Consider the following 20,433-nt stretch of genomic DNA (forward strand, 5'->3'; position numbering starts at 1 on the left):
GTGTATTGCCTAATGTGAGTACCTTAGAAGATTGGAGTCAGAAGAGAGTATTATTTGCTACTTATGTAATCTAGAGCAAGTCACTAATTCTATATCTCTGGGCCTATTTTTTTAAACATAAAAGCAGATAACAATTATAACAATCTTACGGGGTTGTTGAGATACTTAAATAGGAGATGTCAACTGTAAACAGATCTGGAAACCTGTAAAGTACTGTGGGACTGTTAGTTATCAGTTAACTGTTGTTGGTGGCATATTATCAATTCTATTAAAGTCAAGGTAAAGGCTATTTAGGAATTTTATGAGCACGGAACTAATTTGCATATCAGTCTTTGTGGGCCTTTAAAAGCAAAATTGGCAATAAAAAGGGCAAACTTAAAATGTCTTCTCTAGTGCTATGTTTCTGGTCTATGCGGAAAATTTCCACCTTTATATTTTCTTCAACAGCTATTATACTTGCTCAGTCTGTGTATGTGCAAGTTATATTGGCTCTGGTCTATATAAGTACTAGGACAGTTCTGCTGTCTCAAACAGAAAGAAATGTAAGCTCTGCTCATCACTTGATCACTTTGTGCCTGAGGAACCTTCGGCAAGATCTGCCTTTTGCCTGTGTGATAGGAACATAGCTATTTGCATAGCAGCTCCAATTTGTTTTTAAAAGAGAAGTGTCTCCTGAAAGATCTATGAGAAAACAAGCAAGCAGCGGTAAGCTGCTGCTTACCGTTCTGCAAAGGATATAATCAAATCTGTAGAAACACACACAAGAGATGTTCCATAAAACTGCTGGCAATTGTTTCTGTGTACAGACAGAAGTTTCAAAAATTCCCTACAGCTGCCTTGGGTGTTGAAGGAAGAGATTCAGACATCGGGGAGGAATTATTGATCATATTTTTGAACATGGAGTTAAGGTACCTGTTTTGGTACCCAGAGTGAATGAGAGAGGATGTAGACCAATCATGTACCCACACATGTTTCCCAGCCCTGGGGCCAGATAGCCACATGCCCATCTGCTGCAATAAATAAATAGCTAGATAGAGAAATATATAAACAAACAAACAGAAAGACAGGACTAAGGCAAATAGGACAGGCTGTTTGACCTCAGAGGTTGTTAGTCTCTTGCCCTCGCCTAACAGCTGAGGCCTGGAACAAATCAGCCAGCCCCATATGGCCCATAGAGAAGCCAGCATGGGGTTCCAGCTGAGTGACAGTTGCAATTATGGCAACAAATACCGAGGAATGAGTTAACACCAGTCAAAGAGGTTAATGAGGTAGGCAAGGGCTTTTACACAAATGCATAGGGAAAGAAGTACAATGTAGCCAGGATGAGGTCTATTAATAAAGCCCAGTGATAAAATCTGCCACTATTCTTAAATTGGACTTTGCTACTTTAACTGTTCTAAATCCATCTTCTGTGGACTAGCTGTTCATTTAGAACTAAAGCTTAAAAAGGAAGAAAAACAATATTTTAACATGCAGTTTAAAAGGAAAACTAGGAAAAGCAAAGGGTAAATATTAGATTTCTAAACAAAGAAAGGAGAAACAAAAGACTCACAACTATATTTGGAATATGTTCAAACAGCTTGTCATGGCTAACAATTGACACATGAGAATAAATTCCCAGTCTCCATGTGTAGCCCATGCTGCATTATTGTGATGCATTTGATTCAATCTGAGTACTCATGATAATGGGTGGTCGGGTAGCTAAACCTGGCCTCCAATTACTACTGAGGCCCCTCTCCTTTGTGCCTACAATACAACTGTCATCAATATTCTCTCATAGAGGGTTTTCTTATCAGCATTGTGTCCTCAAAACATCCCTGTAAAGCAGATCGATATTGATGAGCTCTGCTGAGGGAAACAGAAAGGAAGAGTTTAAGTGAAATTGAGAAGAGCTGGCACCACCACCACAGAACAGGATTTGGGTTATAAAGAGAGCTGACATAGGGGCTTTGGGGCTGTAATTTCAAGGGGGATAATGCAGGGAATGCAATGAGTCCTGGTTTTCAGTCCCCTCTCAACTAAAGTGAAAGGCATATAATCCTTAACCACTGCACTTGGCAAAATGTATTGTAGCTTCTAGCACAGAACTGTGGAAGTGTTTTTACTTCTGAATACAATGTAACCTCAAAGGTAATACTTGTAAGAAAATAGTATACCTGAGTTCAGAAATCAGTATAATCCATTTGGATTGTTCTCTAGTTACAAATAAACTAACATATACTTATTGAGACTTTATTTATTTATTTATTTATTTATTTTGGTTTTTCGAGACAGGGTTTCTCTGTGTAGCCCTGGCTGTCCTGGAACTCACTCTGTAGACCAGGCTGGCCTCAAACTCAGAAATCCGCCTGCCTCTGCCTCCCAAGTGCTGGGATTAAAGGCTTTCGCCACCATTGCCTGGCATTATTGAGACTTTATAGTGTTGTTTTCTAATGGCTGAGAGATATGGGAAAAGCAGAAAACTCAGAAGAATGAAGTCCTTCTCTAAGGGAACTTATAAAGTAGGAGTAAGCAAATTCTTGCACAAAGTAAAGGCCAACCCAGAGTCCATAAAAAGTCTATGCAGATTTTCCGGATGTATAAATGACAAGAAATCACACAAATGTTTCTTGTAGAACTTAAATTGATGAGTATATTAAAAACATATGTTGTAGTACATGGACTCATAATAGGGCTGGTGCAAGGAGGTGAGCTGTTAAGACTAAGTCTGTGTTAAACTGGGAAGACGGATGAAGGTTAAATTGAACCAGGGTGGAGGTGTCTGGTTATGTGAATGTGATTATACCTTTTTATTTGAGTCAAACTCCACTGATAGGTCTCACTTTCCCAGGGGCATCAGTTCTCAGAGACAAGGAAGCTTAGAAGACATTTGGTAAGAAATATTTCTTAACTCTGACATGAGCAGCTAGGTGGAAAAGATGAACAGACATTTGCTTTGGGAGCAAAAGGTGCTGAGCTTAATGCCCATCATCCCCGGGAGATTATGATATATAATATACGCAGATGGAATCACTGTAGCTGCTTGTTATTTCCAAGGGGTCAGAGTCCAGAGCCTTTTATCCCTGAATGTCTGGTTTTCAATCTGGCTATATCTGGAAATCTGTTTTGAATACAACTCAGACAGGAAAGTTCTGGCCAAGCATGTACAGACTAACCTTCAAGCACAACAGAACACTAGGAGAGCAGCCTGACATTTGCAATAAAATTAATTTGATGCTTACTATCTAACCTAGAGTCTGTAGTCTTTATTCACATGACAGAGTCACAAGGCAATTTATCAGGGATTATTAAAGTCCAGTTAAGCTCATCAGAGGGGAGAATTGAGGTTGATGTATTTCAGGATACATTGGCAGAACTATGTGGGAACAGAGCTACAGACTTCTAGGAATGAAATATAACAGGCTACACGTCCTATATATGTTTGATATATAATAAGCACCTATCAAGAACTAATTTATGGAATGAGGCTAATGAGTAAGGTGAATGAATGTCTGATACCTAGCCAAGCTCTTTTCTACCACATACAGATGAAACTTCAAACTTGATAAGCTCCCTACATATGGAGAATATTTGGCAAGTATCAGAGTTCAGAGTGAGAGTAGAAGGTGCACAGGATGGGGAGTGTACAATCATGGTACAGTTCTGCATTAGTTTTCCTATGCCAGCCGGTGTTAGTGAGAGTGGAATAGCCTATTATTCAAAAACAAAAAAACCCCACAAGGGATAATAACATATAGGGAAGAATGAATCTTCCTCAAATGGGCTAAGAGAACCTCCACAGGAGAACCCTGTTGGACTTCCAGAAAGCCTCTGTAACAGTAGTACCAACTAAGTAGTACCAACTACCCAGGAGGGATTAGCATTCCAGTCACTGCACTCAAAGGCCTGACTACATGCAGAGTGGGAAAGCCTGGTTGACTTGATTCAGGCAATAGGATAATGTAGCTTTTTAAATCTGATGTTCTTTATTTGAACATTCATTATAATGATTCATCTCTACGGTTTCTTTACCAATGATATTTACATTCCATTAGCAAATATAATTCCTAGAGGATGATAAGGGATTAAAAATTATCCAATTTGTTTCCATCATAGGCGTAGAAGGAATCCTTCAATGCAATGGTCTGTTTTTCAATTACTCTATTCATGTCAGTAAGTTTATTTTTAAAGTTAAGGTTTATGGCATTAAATTTCATCTATCATCGTAGAATAAGTACACATTTAACAATACAGCGATAGTTCAGTTTCCAGTAAGGGACCCTCCTCATTGGTTTTCCAGGAACTGAACATTTCTCAGACTAAAAGCACTTTTGGAGCCCAAACCTTGCCGATTTTGTACCTTTCTAAAAGATTTTTTAACATTAGTGTGTCTCTCTTAAAGGAAAATAGAATTTTGTTTTATATGAATAGTCAAATAGGTACCTGAAAGATTTCCTGTTAGGTCGTGAAAACTCGTAACGGCAGGGAAGGTATGTAATACACTTCAATTATGCAACCCCTCCCATCACACAATGATCGAATAGGCATTACAAGTCTATCATAGCTCTCTTTTGATGGCACTCTTGACTGCATGGTAATGCCTGACCATAATTGTAGCTCTCACTATTTGTTTTCTTTAAAATTAGAAGTGTTATTGTGAAATTTTGTATATTTTTTCTTCAAGTTAATCTTAGTATTGTCCATGATTCTTTCTTCTACCACTAATTATACTTAGTTTATATAAGAATTAATAAATTACAAGGACTCCTCTGGCAAGCTGATTGATTTTGCCTAAAACATGTTCGAAAGTCACATTGGGCAATACTATGGAGGTCAGGAATATAGGTTAAAATACTCAAACATCAGCATGACATTGGCAAACAAACATAGACAGACACCATTTATCCCTGGAGACAGTTCTGGAAGATACTCTTGCTATGACATCATTGCAACAAGAAACAACCTAGAGAAATAGCAGGGTGCACTTAGTGACAAGGGATCATTTAGAGATCTTCTAAAAGTGCCTACTTACTAACAAGTATAGAAATTATTTCAATATATTTAAAGATTTATTTTATTATTTCTTTTAATATTATGCAGATGCCCTCAAGGACAGCTGGATTGCCTGGAGCTGGAGTTACAGGGGACTGTGAGCTGGCAGATGTGGGTGCTAGGAAGCAAACTCAGGGCCTGTAAAAGAGCAGCAAGTGTTTATAACCATTTGGCCATCTTTCTGAGTGTGTGTGTGTGTGTGGGGGCTAAGAGACTCAACAAGTAATATGGGCTATTGTCAGTGCACTTGTTTGTCTCTCAGAAATTGAGGGAAGACCCTATTGCTGAAGATACCATACACTTTGGACACAGGACCTGGAGGAATTGAGCTGGGACAGATCCTATAGCTTCCTCCCTGAGGATTAGCCAAAAGAAGTGAAGCATGGAGAGAGGACTGAAGAGGAAGAGGAGGAGGAAAAGGAGTAGGAGTAGGAAGAGGAGGAGGAAGCCATGATGGAGCAGAACTACATGGCCAGGAGTAACAGCAATTAGCAAGAGGTCTTATAGCTGGGGAATAAGTTAGTATAGTGTTAGATCTGCCCAACCTAGGCTTATAGCTTATAATTATAATGACTGCATTGTGTGTTTTTTATACAGGCTTACTGGGATTGGAAATTCCAGCAACAAATAGTCTTACCCACTTGTAAAGCCTACAGACACAATAATGACAGGCCTGGCAAGATATCCAATAGTGGCACTTTAATCTTGGTTGTAACCAATAGCTATTTAAGTGAACTTCAGGCCTATTCAGTAGAAAGATTCATGCCTAGTACTATAAACCTAGGCAATCACCTATGACTGAAGATATGATAGGCCCCAGAGGAGAACCGACTATTACTATTTTCCTAAAGCAATATCCCTTTAAACTGCATTATAGGTATTTATTCTTATACCAATAGATAATTGTATCTCTTATCACTCATCAAAGAAGCTTCTTATTGCAGCAAAGAGGGACCATTACAGAGATCCACAAACTAGTCAAAATAAAGAGAACAATTGGCTATGGTACCCAGCTCCCAACTGACATATCTACAGCACATTTCCCACATCCAAGGTTCAGGGAACATAATGGAACAGGGGGAGTAACAATTTTAAAAGCCATAGGAACAGAATGCCTACTGAGAGACAGTGTGTTCTAGATATGACAGGGAAGCTGTGCCATTGAAATATATGCTTTTCAGTAAGTGTGTGTGTGTGTGTGTGTGTGTGTGTGTGTGTAACAGTGATGATATCAGAATCGGTCATGAATTTGAGAGGGAGGGAGGCACAGAAGGAATTATCATGGGTAGAGAGACAGGTGGAAATGATGTGCAGTACTCACAAAATTATCGAAGAAATAAAAAAGGGTGAATTTTTTAAAATGTAGTAATTATCATGTATATATTAAAGACTCAGAAGCATCACATGTATCTTACCATATAGGATACCTATGTTGCAAGTTTCACATACAAAAGAAGTAGAGGATGCAGTAATTAATAGTTTCAAATGGCACACCAAAGAATAGTGCAGAGAAAGTAGACCCACCAGAAGTCTTTGTTGGTTTCAAAAAATACTCCAGAAATACCCTCTTTACCCTTTATCAACTGCAATAAAAGAACTCCAACAAAGCAAAGCTCTTTCCCTGTGGGATTTCCTCATAGAGCTGAGGTTTCCTGTGCAGGATCAATGCCTCCAGAATTTACACTGAAAGTGTGGCTGGGCATTCCTGACACAGAAGAGCTCTGACATTCATACCTAGAGTGACAGGGAAGTTAGAGGAATCTCCACTTTCCATGCCTCTTTCTACCTCTTGCTATGTTGCATCAGCTTCAAGTGAAAAAATGTCGATCTGGAGATTTCACCCAATGCAACAGACCTTCTGAAGGTCAGGAGTAATTCATGCTGCTGACAGTAGAAAAACATGTATTCGTTTCAACAGGTTAGTCTCATTTCCTCTTTCTTTCCAGTTCACCTCTAATGACTGGTAGAAGAATATGAATTCGTTCTTATGATGATTTAGAGGTCTGTGAGAGGTCTTTCTTTCTTTGGCATACAACATACTTCAAAGAAGCAACTATATAATTATGGAGGAAATTAATTCTTTTCAAAGGGATGGAGACCTTTTGTCAGAAGTCAGAATGAAGAACTAAGCCCCCTAACTCCATCTCAAGATACAGGCCTTTGGGCTGAGAGGAGTGTCTGATGGTAGGTAGGATTGCTCACTAAACCAGCAGGCAGTCAAGTCATTGGGTCAAAAGTAATCCTTATGTTCTACTCATTAGATAGTAGCATCACAATAGGGAGGCTAGAGTGGGTAAAGGGAAGACAATTAAAATAAGATTATAAATAAACATATAGATCCAAAGTATATGTCAAAATCCCTGACATGTATACCTCTACATACTAGCTACAACTTACCAAGTACTTCCTATGTGCTTATTATGGTGCTAAGCCTTCTGTAAGCATCTAACCATTCCAGCAGCCTTATAAGATAGATAATACAATGATTCTAATTTTATTGGGAAGCAAACCATGTGTCTCAAAGTTAAGTAATCAGATCAAAGGCTCCAAAACTAGTAAAAATGGGATCACTGTGAAGCCAGTACTTTTCATTTGGCCCCTGTATGTAAAGAATTGCGTTTGGTAGATCAGTTACGCTGAAGTTACACTTTGCATCTATATGTCATTTCTATTTATAGGTAGGTTTTGTGTGTGTGTGTGTGTGTGTGTGTGTATGTGTGTGTGTTCACACGCAAGTGTGTATGTGAATGTGCCTACACACATATATATGCAAGGTAGATAGATAAGTAGATAGGTAGGTAGATGATGGATAGATAGATAGATAGATAGATATTGATTCTAAGAGGTTAAGTAAGTTATTCAAGATTACATAGAAGTAAGTGTCAGAGGATTAAAAGCCAAGCTTGTGTTTTAAAAGTCCATGCTGTTTGGCTGGGGAGATGGCTTAGTGGGTAAAGAGCTTTCTGTATCAGCACGAGGACATCCATTGGTTTGGACCTATACTTAAGTGATCCCAGCACTCCTACAGTAAGATATGAGATGGAGACAGAAATCTCCAGATACTTACAGGCCTGTTAGCCTCACACATGCAGCAGCCAATATCTCTATGCCTAACAAGGTATAAGGAAATGACTGACTCCAAAAATTATCTTCTGACTTACACATGCATGTCATGCCCACACCCATACCAACCTAAACACAGAGAAACAGACAGCCAGACAGAGTTCTTAACCTATGGATTTTGCCATATCTATTGCAATTTGATAATGTTCCAATGTAAATCAACTGGTTCAGGCAGATGAATGGAAAAGTTGAAAGTAACCTGGATATTTTCCATTAAGAACATGAAAGCTTGCACGATTGAGTAGGAATTATATACTATTTTCTTTAATGTTACAGGCTATAAAAAGGTTAGCAAAAGATACAGGAAGAAAAGAAGTAAGTAACGTCTATCCCTTTGTCCCACAATGTACAAGAAGATGAGAGATCATTCAGAACATAAGCCAGAACTAGAATAATGTAATATTATACGAGACTTGCTTTTATCTCAGTACTGTTGCTCTCATCTCCAAATTCACCCTGTGTGCTCCATGAAAAACTATTATGGGCCCTTTAAATACATTTCCTTTCCTGTCTGGCAGAGCTTTAAGTTTTGTCAGTACAGGGCACTAGACAGATTCTCTTCGGCAAGAAAAGACTACTTTTTGGTTTCTGTAACAGAGGCACTTAGTATCTTCAGTAGGCAGTTCCAACAGCTCAAAAAGTACTGATTTCTGCAGGGCATAAAACTTCTCAAGCATGCAGCTCCTGTAATGATGGTTATCGGGGCACCCAGCAGCTAAATGCTTTTTCTAGGACTCTCCAATCAGAGGGTTTAGTGGGATACCCCCCTGTGGCCAGCTTCTCCTGGCATGTGGAGGAGGGATTTCCCAGAAGTCTTACAGTGCAGAATTCCAAAATGTCTTTCTGAAGCTGTGCTACAGCAGTTCTGCTGCCAATCATTGAGCCTTGATTGGATCCTTTCTTCTAAGATCTAGAGCTTAACACAGGAAGAAAGTTTTATCCTAGATCTTGTGGCTCAACTGTCACAATAGTTGTGCCTTGTATGTTAACAGTATACTGTTTGTAGACACCATTGCTTCTTAATAGCCAGTCCTCTGTTACAGCTAATGTTTATGATAAACTTGTATTGCTTGTATCACTGTGTGAGTTTTCCCTACTGATTTTCCCAGGCCAATGTAATTCTTTTCCCTCCCTCTCAAGTGTTCATTATTCTCAAGGCAGAGATGCTTCTAGGAGACACTGTGTACTGGAAGGGTGGTATGCTCCTAGAGATGAGGTCCAAAGAGAAAACAAGGAACTAGTGTCTCATCCCCTGCCCTAGGAGGGGCTGGGAAAATAAACTAGATACAACATGTGTGGTTTCTTGCATGCTGGAACTTGCTCAATGAAGATGAAAAAAGCTAGTCAGATAGGAAAGGCAATTGGAGTCTGAGGAACCCCGGGGACATAACACTCAGGCAGTTTATGATCCCTATCAATTCAATTGTAGAAACGCTTGAGTTACACAGGTCAGGTTTTCTACGGCAAACAAGTGTTTACCATGACAGCCTAAAATCATTGCTATCCTTAGTAAAATAACCAATACCAAATTCAGAATCTTTCATGACTGACAGGACCCCCTCTTCAAAGCTTAAGCCTCATGCCCTCCACTCAAGAGCGCAACACCTTTCATTTTTTTACACCTTACCTTCACTTAGAAACACATAAAAATGTTTAGACAACAGAAATTGTCATGTTGGAAAAAAAAAGAAACACTTCTGAACCTTCAGCACAGATGTTAGCGGCTCAGAGTTTGTATGACAGCATAGTTTGCAAGAATTATATGGAGAACTGGTTTGCACCAGTGACAGAACACCATCATAATTTTCATATCACTCATGGATTTGTACAGCTGAGTTCATTTCTGAATAAAATGTTTTCCAAAATACTTGGTAATTAACCGCTAAGTTTCTACTTTTATATTCTGTATGTCTCCCTGTTCTGACTCACTTATACAACAAATGCTAAATGGAAGGATATAGATATACAGATATAAATAAGGAAATGTAAATATCAAGGTCTGGTAATCAACTAAAATGTTTTCTATATGCAACACAAATCAATCTCTGGAGTATTCAGGAAGTATTGGCCCAGATCAAATTTAAACAGACAGAAAGCTTCATAGTTAATCAGCCTGCTCATTCACTAGGATGTTTCTACTCTATACCCCATGTATAGTAATAATAACTGCATTTGGAAGCAATAGCACCTTCCACTAAAGGGTGTTTAGACGGAGTCCCTATAAATACAGATCATCTTAGAGACTTCCTTGGTTCTCTGGATCATGTAAAACATGGTGTTTTGTGTGCAGGTGAAGGTCCTTATGAGCACAGATGAAGGAGAGAACTTGGAACTATTTCGCATAGTATTTCTCTCCTCCTACAACCTTAACCCACCAGAGTTCCAGAAATTTATTGTAAGTATAGCTTCTGTTTCTCCTTCACTAGAGGGGTTCACTTTAATCTTGACCCTAGTCCAAGTTCTAGGAAACCTCCATTGTTTTATTTTTCCTCCTTTATTTCATATAGATGAAGTCCAAACGTGGAGTGGGAAAAAGAATATTGCTCCAAAGCACTTTGATGGTTTATACTGCAACAGCAGATGTGGACAGGAAGAATGTGACAGGTACAAGTTTGGTGTTCTAGCTTTTACTTCTTTGTAAAGATTCAGAAACTCAAATGTCGCCATAGGCATTCCTGACTTTGTATCAAGAATTATAGATAAGGTATCATTGAGATTGCAATTTCTTTATATTCAATTGGCCTGTATCAATTGCATATATTATTAAAGTTCCATGTGAATTTCAAAGAAAAGAAAAGGAAAGGAAAGGAAAGGAAAGGAAAGGAAAGAAAAGAAAAGAAAAGAAAAGAGTCCGTGAGCTAGATTTCAACCAAAGACTGAAGTTTGCTTACTCCTGTTGTAATGGTAAGCAAAGGAGGCTGATATCCCAGGTGTCTTGAGAACCAAGCTTATTTCCTTTGGTTTCTTGGGTCAACATAGGAGACATTACTAATTACTTCCTTCCTGAGTTGAAACCAAAACGGCTAAAGATATGGCACTGTCACACTTTTCACTTCTACTTGAAACGAGAAGAGTCTAACTTCATACTGCATCACCACTGTTTCCCTAGGACAATCTTTCCTATCAAAGCAAACCTACTTCTTCCCACAGATAAAACTATAGTGACAGAAGTCACAATGATTCAAAAGGGTCAAAGAATCAAATATCTACCCAGAGTGATCTTAGCTAGAAACTGAATATCAAGCAGAATGTCAGTATTTTTGTAGCCCACCAGGATGGATACACTCCTTAAACCAGTTTTCTGGCTTCTTATAGTATATCCAAAGAAAAATTTTTAAGGAGTCTTAAAATTTTCAACAACTGCCCAATTCTGTTTATGAAAGACTTAGATGGAGGCAAAGTGGCTTGCATCCTTAGTCTGGGACATCACCTGTGACTCTTAGACCTGCAGTGCAACAAGCTTACCTGAGTTCCCTTCACTCTTTGTCTTTGCATTGAGTTCCAATCGAAGGTACACTTTTTTAAAAAAAATTTATGTGTATGAGTGTATTGACTGTGTGTATGTTTATTAACTCTGTGTGTGTGTGTGTGTGTGTGTGTATGTATGATGGTGTAATTTTTAAAAAGCAGTTGAACACATCTAAGCTATAAATTTTATTTCTTGCCAAGTAAGAGTTCAATATTGTAAGTGCATGCTATTCAAAAATGCTTTGGCACATAAGTACACAAAAACATACTCATGAAATGTTTTTAAATTAAATAACTTTCAGGCCATGCCAATTTTGCCATCTAAGATATTAAATCATATCTTATGTTCTGGCCACTTCATGGTAGTCACCTATGAATAGAATATAGTAGCTCTAGGACTCAGGGAACCAAAGGCAACTCACGAGGATTCAGAGTTCCTCAGAGAGATGTCTGAAACCCCTAACCTTGGACCCTAATTTTAAGATACAGCATCAATGATTTACTGATACAGAATTTGAGGACTTGACAGCAGCCTTGAGGACTTGTGAAGCAGCTCTCCCATCATAAGGAGCCATTTAGAAGTAAGGGGTGTGGGTGGAAGGTGAACAGAAGTGAGCTAAAGACAAAAAAAAAAGTTGAAGAGGATCTTCAGGACAATTGAGAAAGTGACAGTTTCAAAGGTTCAAAAGGAGCTGTGGGATGGACTCAAGATTAGGTAGGTGTGCTTTAGGGGGAAAGAGACATATCACATATGTGGTAGTAAGTACTGTGGCTTCTATTTGACAGAGGCAGGTTAAGTGATTTATTCAAGGTAATCAGAAGTTATCTTTAAAAAAGTTTTTATCAGTATATATTAATTATACATAATAGCAGGTTTCATTAGGAAATTTTACACCCCCACCCACACACAATGTACTTTGAATGAATTAACTCTCCATTACCCTTTCTGTCCCCATTCCTGCAGATCCTCACCAGTCCTCTTCCATCTAATCCCACTTTTTACCTTCATCACTTTTAATTTTATTGCAGATGATTATTATGGTTAATCTTGGTTGTCAACTTGATTGGATCTGGAGTCAACTAAGAGACAAGCCTCTTAGCTTGATTAAGTTAACTGAATTTGGAAGACTGTTGTAAATGTAGGTAGCTACTTCTGCTACCAGCCTAGATGTAAGAAGGTCTATATCACTCAGGGTTCTCTACGAAATAGAACCGAGGGAATGACTATGGTCCACATAGTTCAACAATGGCTGTCTCATGATAGACTAATACAGTAACCTAATGAGCTCCACTAGGATTCCTTTCAGCATTTATCTTGAGATGTAAATTTACTCCTTCAGCTTCTATTGTAATGTCATATCCCTTAATACTACCCAACTGTTCATGAAGCTGGTACCTATTCATTTTCCTGATCATTTAAACCAGTGCTTCTCAACCTTCCTAATGCTGCAACCCTTTAATATAGTTCCTTATAGTCTGGTAACCATAGTTATTTTGTTGCTACTTCATAACTGTAATTTGGCTACTGTTATAAATTGTAATGCAGATATCTGATATGTAGGATCCTCACAGGTTGAGGACCATTGAACACTGTCTGGAAGCACTGTACAGTGTAAAAATGTCAACTGATGGGGATAAATTACTTCTTTTTGAAGATGGCAGAAATTGTAAGATACACAAACTGACAGCTTTAAAACCTGTAAGTGCCAGATTCTGAAAGAATGGAGGTGTGAAATTCTGTTTCTGGTTAGCGGATTAGAGGAAGTCTTTCCATTTTAGAGCATGATAGTAAAATTGATTCACCTACTTGCAACACTTCAAATGTGTAACCTAAATAAACTGGAGCAGGAAAACCTAGTCAACAAGAAGTATGAGGACCTAGGGAAACTTATTTTCAAGCATCAGATCTGACACAAAACTTACTGCATGTTTTTGACTAGGTCACTTCCTTTCTTTGGACATCAGCATCTTAACCTATTAGATGAGAAGAGTTTACTCTCTACTCTAAACATGATCTTTTGCCTCTAATATTTTATGATTCTATAACTCCTAGGTAGTTTTCTCTCTTGACATTTATTTGCAAGAGCCATCTTGCCAGTCACATGATTCAAGTTTTTGGCAAATTGCAGATGGCCTTAAATAAAAATTTCTCCTTGAAGAGGGGAAAAGAACAGACAGGATGCTGGAACTGAAATGGCTCATGTCAGGTGTGACCTTTTAAATTCAGAACAGCTCTCTAGTGGTTCATTAACTCACCCTATGGGAAGCACAGCAAGTGCCTATGATTACAAAAGGCCCCAACTGTGTATCCAGAGAGAGCTGCCCTATTGCCTAGTGAAAACAAAGTGGTTTCCTCTTTGTGCTGGTAATGGTCAATTTTTAGATCAGGAGCCCAAGATTCTATTACTGAAGGAATTTCAGCCAACTAAGTGAAATGGTGTGCCCAATCTAACCCTGGCTTTGAGGACTAAGCTGGAGCCCCTTTCAGAGGAGAGTTATAGAATTACTTCTAAATAATTGATAAACATGGTTCTTTTTTTTCTAGAATGTTAAAATGCTTAGAAAATATACTAATTATAATAACCTGAATTGCATAGTGCTATATATTTTATAACATGTGCCAATAAATGTATTTGCTCAATTAGATTTTTTTAAAGAATCCACTAAAGTTAGAATAGATATTATCTCCATTTACTGGAGAAGGAAACTAAGGCTTAGAGAAGTCAATAACATGTTTCAAGTTGAATGAGAATGGCACCCACATTTTAATTGGTTTGGCTAATTCACCAATACATTTTCCTAGTTGTCCTATTATGTGTTGTCAAGAGTGCCAGCTGGGAATGAGAGGTTTTAAGTGCTAGATCTAGATAATGAAAAGAATTTTACATTCATTTCAAAAGTTATTACATTTGCTTATTATTTTCTCATACTATGATCATTGGCCAGGAAGACTCTAGAAAATATGGATTGCTCGATGACTTAAATTTAAATCGATCATTACACACATATAAAAAAAGTCAAAGCAAGTATTCATGGGACATCCATTTAACTGATTCTGTTCAAATGTATTGGAGATTTGCAAAATATAAAACCTTGTTCTTGACCTCAAAGAAATGTATAAGTACCAAACATCGTATAATGAAATCATAAACTGCAGTTATAACAGCCAATGTTAGTGTCACAGGAAAGAGAGAAATCCGTAAGTATTCATGAAATAATGGAATTAGATTCAGCACTGAAGGCATGGGTTAATGTAATTGTCAGAGGAAAAAGGGAGTTTCAGTATCAAAGGTGAGCAGAGAGTGCTCAGAGAGAACTGTGAGGTAAAACCCAGATAAACCTCAGCATCTCTGAGGATACTGATGTGAATGTGGAAAAGTGTCTGGTCCGTCCATGTTTTACATAAGTGCTCAGGAGAAGGGCTTTCTTTTCACATTTTATTCACTCAAGAGTAAAATGATATTGAAGGTATGCATAACAATGGCCAAGAGCCTAGGCTAAGAAATCAGACAGATATGGGATTGAGTACCAGGAATACTACTAACTCTCTGGATGAATGGGCCCTTAACTAACCTCTTGGGAGATTAGTTTCTGTCTTATGGTTTTATTGCTGTGAAGAGATGCCATGACCAAGGCAACTCTTTTTTTTTTTTTTTAATAAATTTGTTTATTTTGGTTTTTCGAGGCAGGGTTTCTCTGTGTAGCCTTGGCTGTCCTGGAACTCACTCTGTAGACCAGGCTGGCCTTGAACTCAGAGGCGTGCGCCACCACTGCCTGGCCCAAGGCAACTCTTATAATGACAAAATTTAATTGGGGCTGGCTTACAGGTTCAGAGGGTCAGTCCATTAACATCATGGCAGGAACATGGCAGTGTCCAGGGAGGCATGTGGCTAGAGAAGGAGCCAGAGTTCTACATCTTGATCTAATGGCAGTCAGAAGACTGTCTTCCAGGCAGCTAGGATGAGGGTCTCAGAGTATACACCAACAGAGACACACTCCAACAAGGCCACACCACCTAATAGTGCCACTCTCTGGGACATGCATATTCGTGTCATATAGACATGAGTCTATAGGGGCCAAATGTATTCAAAACACTATAGTTTCCTTCCCTGTAAAATGGGACTGTAATGTGGAGCCTATGATATGATCTCACTGAGCAAAGTACTAATACATGGTAAGTAGTCATTAAATCGGAAATATAATAAGGCAATTTAATAGATGATACTTTGTGGTTTTTTTTATACCTTTAAGCCTTTCTATATGGACAAACTAAAAAATAAAATAAATAAATAAAATAAAAATGGTCCAACAATTCCTTTTCTTCACATTCTGATTAAAGAAAAAAAAAAACCCACCATAATCACAGTAGCTGGAACAGAGTTACAGAAAGTGTTGACAAGGAAAGTTAAAATCAGATTTTGCAGAACCTTCATGGTTGGTCTGAGGAGACTGCCCCACAGGGAATACATATGCCTTCCATCTACAGAGAAAGAACCCATAGGAATCTGCTGAAGGGAACTTAACAAATTACTAGCAAAAGTGGCCCAAGCCTGAAAACTGTTCATCCTTATCTGCCTCTACTGGACACTCAGCTTTTCAAAGGAGCATTTCTTAAAGGTATGCCAAGTGCACTAGCCTTCCCCCATATGCTTTCTAATGGACGAGAAGTTCCAATTAACATTTTGTCCTCAAGGCCTGTGTATAATCACTTACCCCTATGAGGTCAGAGATATTCAAACAAAGAGTCACATATCCTAAGGAGTGTGTGAGATATTCCAAGGAAGTAAGTCCTTGACATGAAGGAAACTGAAGGAAATAACATGTACCAACAATCAGATGTTGAGTAAAATGTAAGAGCCATAGGGATTGCACACACACACACACACACACACACACACACACACATGATTGGCAACAGAATGCCAGGAAAGAGCAACTGTTACCTGAGCCTGGAAGGTCATGAATGTGGAACACATTTTTAAAATAGGAGCCCAGGGACACTGCTGTAATTACCAACCAATGAGCCTCCCTCTGGTCCTAGAAAAACAGATGCATACACTAATTAAAAGGGAGAAAATACAATGAACAATGTAACATTTAAATGAGAGGAATTCAAGAGAGACAAACTGTGAATAAGAAAATCATCTTGTTCCAAGTCCTATAGTTCTAACCAACTATGAAATCTATAATAAATCATCTAATTGAGTTGTTGGCCCAAAGAGTCCTATGAGAACCCCCAAACAACCCAGGGTGTTGCTAAGATTATAGGTTTCTCTCCACAAACTGACAGCAGGGTCCCATTGCTGAGGACAACACCGACACAACTCATTGAACATGGAGAAGTCAAGCTGGTGCCTACACAGAGCCCTTACCCATATGTGCTAGCATTTGTGGTGCAGGAAAGTATTCTACATGTTACCAATGAAGAAACAACAACACTATTTCATTCACAAACCAGTAGTTGTAGGCAGATATCCTGCCTATAAGATAAGCTAATACAATGGTGGCACAGTGTGTGGGAATAGCCAACCAGTATCCCATGTGGTGGTCTGGAAAAGAATGGCCCCTATAAGCTCATGTATTTGAATACTTGGTCATTAGGGAGTGAGGGATTAGCAGATGTGGCCTTGTAGAAATATGTGTGGCATTCTTGGAGGAAGTGTGTCACAGGGAGTGGAGATTGGGAAGACTTTAAGGTTTCTAGGGCCCAAGCCTGGCTCAGTTTCCTCCCTCCCCCCCTCTCCCTTATTTCCTGCAGATCCAGATACAGAATTCACAGTTCCTTCTCCAGTATCATATATGCCTGCATGTCACCATGCTTCCTGCCATAACAACAGGCTAAACCTCTGAATCTGTAAAGTGAATCCCAATTAAATGCTTTCCTCTGTAAGAGCTGACATGGTCAATGGTGTCTCTTCAGATGTAATGGAACATTGACTAAGACATCTGGTTCGAGTTAAGGCCCACTTCACAAGCTAGAACTCATGCCCAAGTCTACTCAGGTGACCAAGAACCTGAGACTAGATAGCCCAGGAACCTAGGGCTAAACCAAATACTACTTACTGTTCTAGAAAACAAACAAACAAACAAACAAACAAACAGAAAATAACCTCCCAAACAAAGTAATAAAATGACTTCTAATTACATTCTGATATACTCATAGATCAATGCCTTGTTCATTCATCAATAGAGACGCTTCCTCCTGCAACAGATGGGAATGAATACAGAGACCTACTGCAAAACACTCAAACCTAAATCAGATGTTGGGTAAAATGTAAGAGCCACACACCCCGCCCCCCAAAAAACCCAAGGCCATTTAAATCAACAAGATTGACACACATGTGAACTCACAGAGACTGAGGCTGCATGCACAGGACCTGTACTGTTCTGAACCACTTGGGAACTTAGGGCTGAAAGGAGAAGTGGATACTTCCCCTCCTCAACATCCCTAACCAAGAAACAATCTCCAATTGATAACCACTTGCAAATAAAAAATTAGTTTCCTCTAAGGGTAGGCTGCATGGCCAGCAGTAGATGGCCAACAGAAAATGAACTCAATGACATCTTTGAAGATTTCTTGTCTCATAATACTGTCAGAGCGCTTTCTTTCTTTTTTAAATCACCTTATTTTATTTATGTTTTCTTCTTTCTTTTTACCCTATAGATACTTTGTGTGTATATTATAAATTTCAGTTTAGTGTTTTTATGGGATTCCTGAGTGTGGGAACAAGTTCGTCTTCCCCTTTTATCTTTTATCTTCTATTTGGCCCAATTACAATGTGTTAGTTGTTTTATCTTATTATTTTATTTTTTTGTTTTATCTTATAATCATTAGCAATGATTTGTGTTAATTTTTTTATCCCTTAGAACTCTGAGTATTCTTTTTATTGAAAATAGATTCTTCTCTCATACTTCTCTCATCCTGATCACATTTTCCTCTTCCTCCACTTCTCCCAGCTTCTCCCCACTCCCACCTCTTTTTCCCCCATATCTATTCCTCTTTTATTTCTTCTTCAGAAAAGATCAGGCTTTTAAGAGATGACAGCCAACTGGGAAAAAACAAGATCCAGTAAACAAGGAGAAGGCAATCTAATAGGAGGAAAAGAGAAGCCTGCTTCTTTGCTAATGGGAGACAGAAAGGGGGTGGATCTGGATGGGAGGGAGCGTGGGGAGGAGCTGGAAGGAGTAGAGGAGATAAAACCAACATCAGCACATATTATGTGAGAAAAATGTCTATGTTTAATAAAAGAAAAAAATCTAGAGTAAATGAAATGTATTTTTTTCTTTTTTAAAAATCTAAACAGCCATTATACACAACTGTCCTTTGCCCAGGGTCTTGATTTTGAATTAAAGGAAGGTTGGAAAATCATTGGTTATAATCACATGTAACAACTTTCTTGGGTCTCCATCTCTTTCTTTTTTCAAGTGGATGGGAAATTTAAGTTCTAAAACTGCTGAGCTTGATGGCTGTCACTACTTCAAGAATGGCTTATTAGAGAGATGATATACAAGCACTTAGGAAAGTAAATGATGACCAGTGAAATCAATGTAAGAGCATGTATCTTAAGTAAAGATGGTTTCTTTTAATTGTTACTCTTTGAAAGGACACTAAATTAGCAGCTTTGCAGTAACGCTTTCACAGTTCTTTTATATTAAAAGATGGAGCAATGCAAATCATATAACGTCACTACTCAGATTCTTCATTAAAAGCTGTGTTCAAACAGTGAATGTATGGACTGACAGCAACTTTGCAGGTTGTCGCCAATAGATGCTATAGTGCTCTCTACTTCCCATGTCATGCTTGGTATTTTAATGTATGGCTTTATTTGGATGACAGTATTAAAAGTGGACTTAGCATAACAGTAGATAAGACAACAATGGGGGTAAACTTCTTTAATGATACTGAGTTTCAATAATAATTATTACCATTATTTATTATCATTTCAACACTACTGTGCGTACATAGACGATTTAGTTTTAAAAGGTCAGGAGAAGTAGAGCATAGAGAGGCTGTAAATAACTTACCTTTAAGCTATACAACTAGTCAATGGCAATGTCAGGACTTAAAGCCAACTGTGCTTTCCAATAAATATGAGGCTTTTAAAAAAACATACTATACTTCTAACAATTACTCTACACGGCCTTGACAAACTACACAAGAATATACTTTCTCCTGAAGATACAGCAGAACTCAGCAGAGGTTGGAGTTTATGAAAAACAAAGAGGATCAGTCCACATGCAATCAGGTTGGTTACCTGTTTTTCTTGAATATCAGAGGGAAGCTAAGGTGATAGGGAAAACCAGCACATGGACTAATGACATGCTAAAAATATTCTGAGCAAGAAGTCAGCGAATTCTGTGACTTTCTGGTTTATTATTGTATCTCTATTTTTATGAGGCAGAATGGCTGAACTAATGGGCCTGAAACTATGAAAATGAAAAATAATACAGATAACATGAGAATGAAATGAAGAAAATATGACATTATTGTAGCTTGTATTATATGGACATAGGTAGTTTAGTTGGCAAAGTTAATAGGAGCCAGCATAATGAAACAGCTTTTAAAATCAGGTTCAACTTGAGCTGTATTAATAAAACCACTAAGTGCTTTCAGATGGTGGCCAGAGCCTAACCACGCTTGCTCTGATACTTTGGGCTTTTTCACTCCTTCTCTAATGTTTATCACCGGGCCATGAGGCTGACCTCCATCCTGGCTTAACTGAAATAACATGGCTTTTCCTCTTTCTCTTTCCCATTTGCCTCCTTTGGGTAGTTGCTGAGATTTGCAGCTTGTTTGATCTGTTTTTATCT

The 20,433-nt window shown here is 38.4% G+C and overlaps 1 protein-coding gene across 14 annotated transcripts in view; it reads right to left on the bottom strand.

The window, feature by feature from the left end:
* Positions 1-20,433, bottom strand: part of Enox2 (ecto-NOX disulfide-thiol exchanger 2) — a 267,961-nt gene that overhangs the window by 86,541 nt on the left and 160,987 nt on the right. For 7 of the 14 annotated variants that reach the window (XM_076918959.1, XM_076918962.1, XM_076918965.1 and 4 more), the window contains one exon: positions 16,566-16,659. The exons of the other annotated variants lie outside the window; for them this stretch is intronic. In XM_076918959.1, the coding sequence (XP_076775074.1) occupies positions 16,566-16,659 (94 nt within the window). The remainder of the gene's footprint in view (positions 1-16,565; positions 16,660-20,433) is intronic. 14 annotated transcript variants of the gene reach the window in all.

Source organism: Arvicanthis niloticus, chromosome X (assembly GCF_011762505.2).
Source record: "Arvicanthis niloticus isolate mArvNil1 chromosome X, mArvNil1.pat.X, whole genome shotgun sequence".
Lineage (NCBI taxonomy): Eukaryota > Metazoa > Chordata > Mammalia > Rodentia > Muridae > Arvicanthis > Arvicanthis niloticus.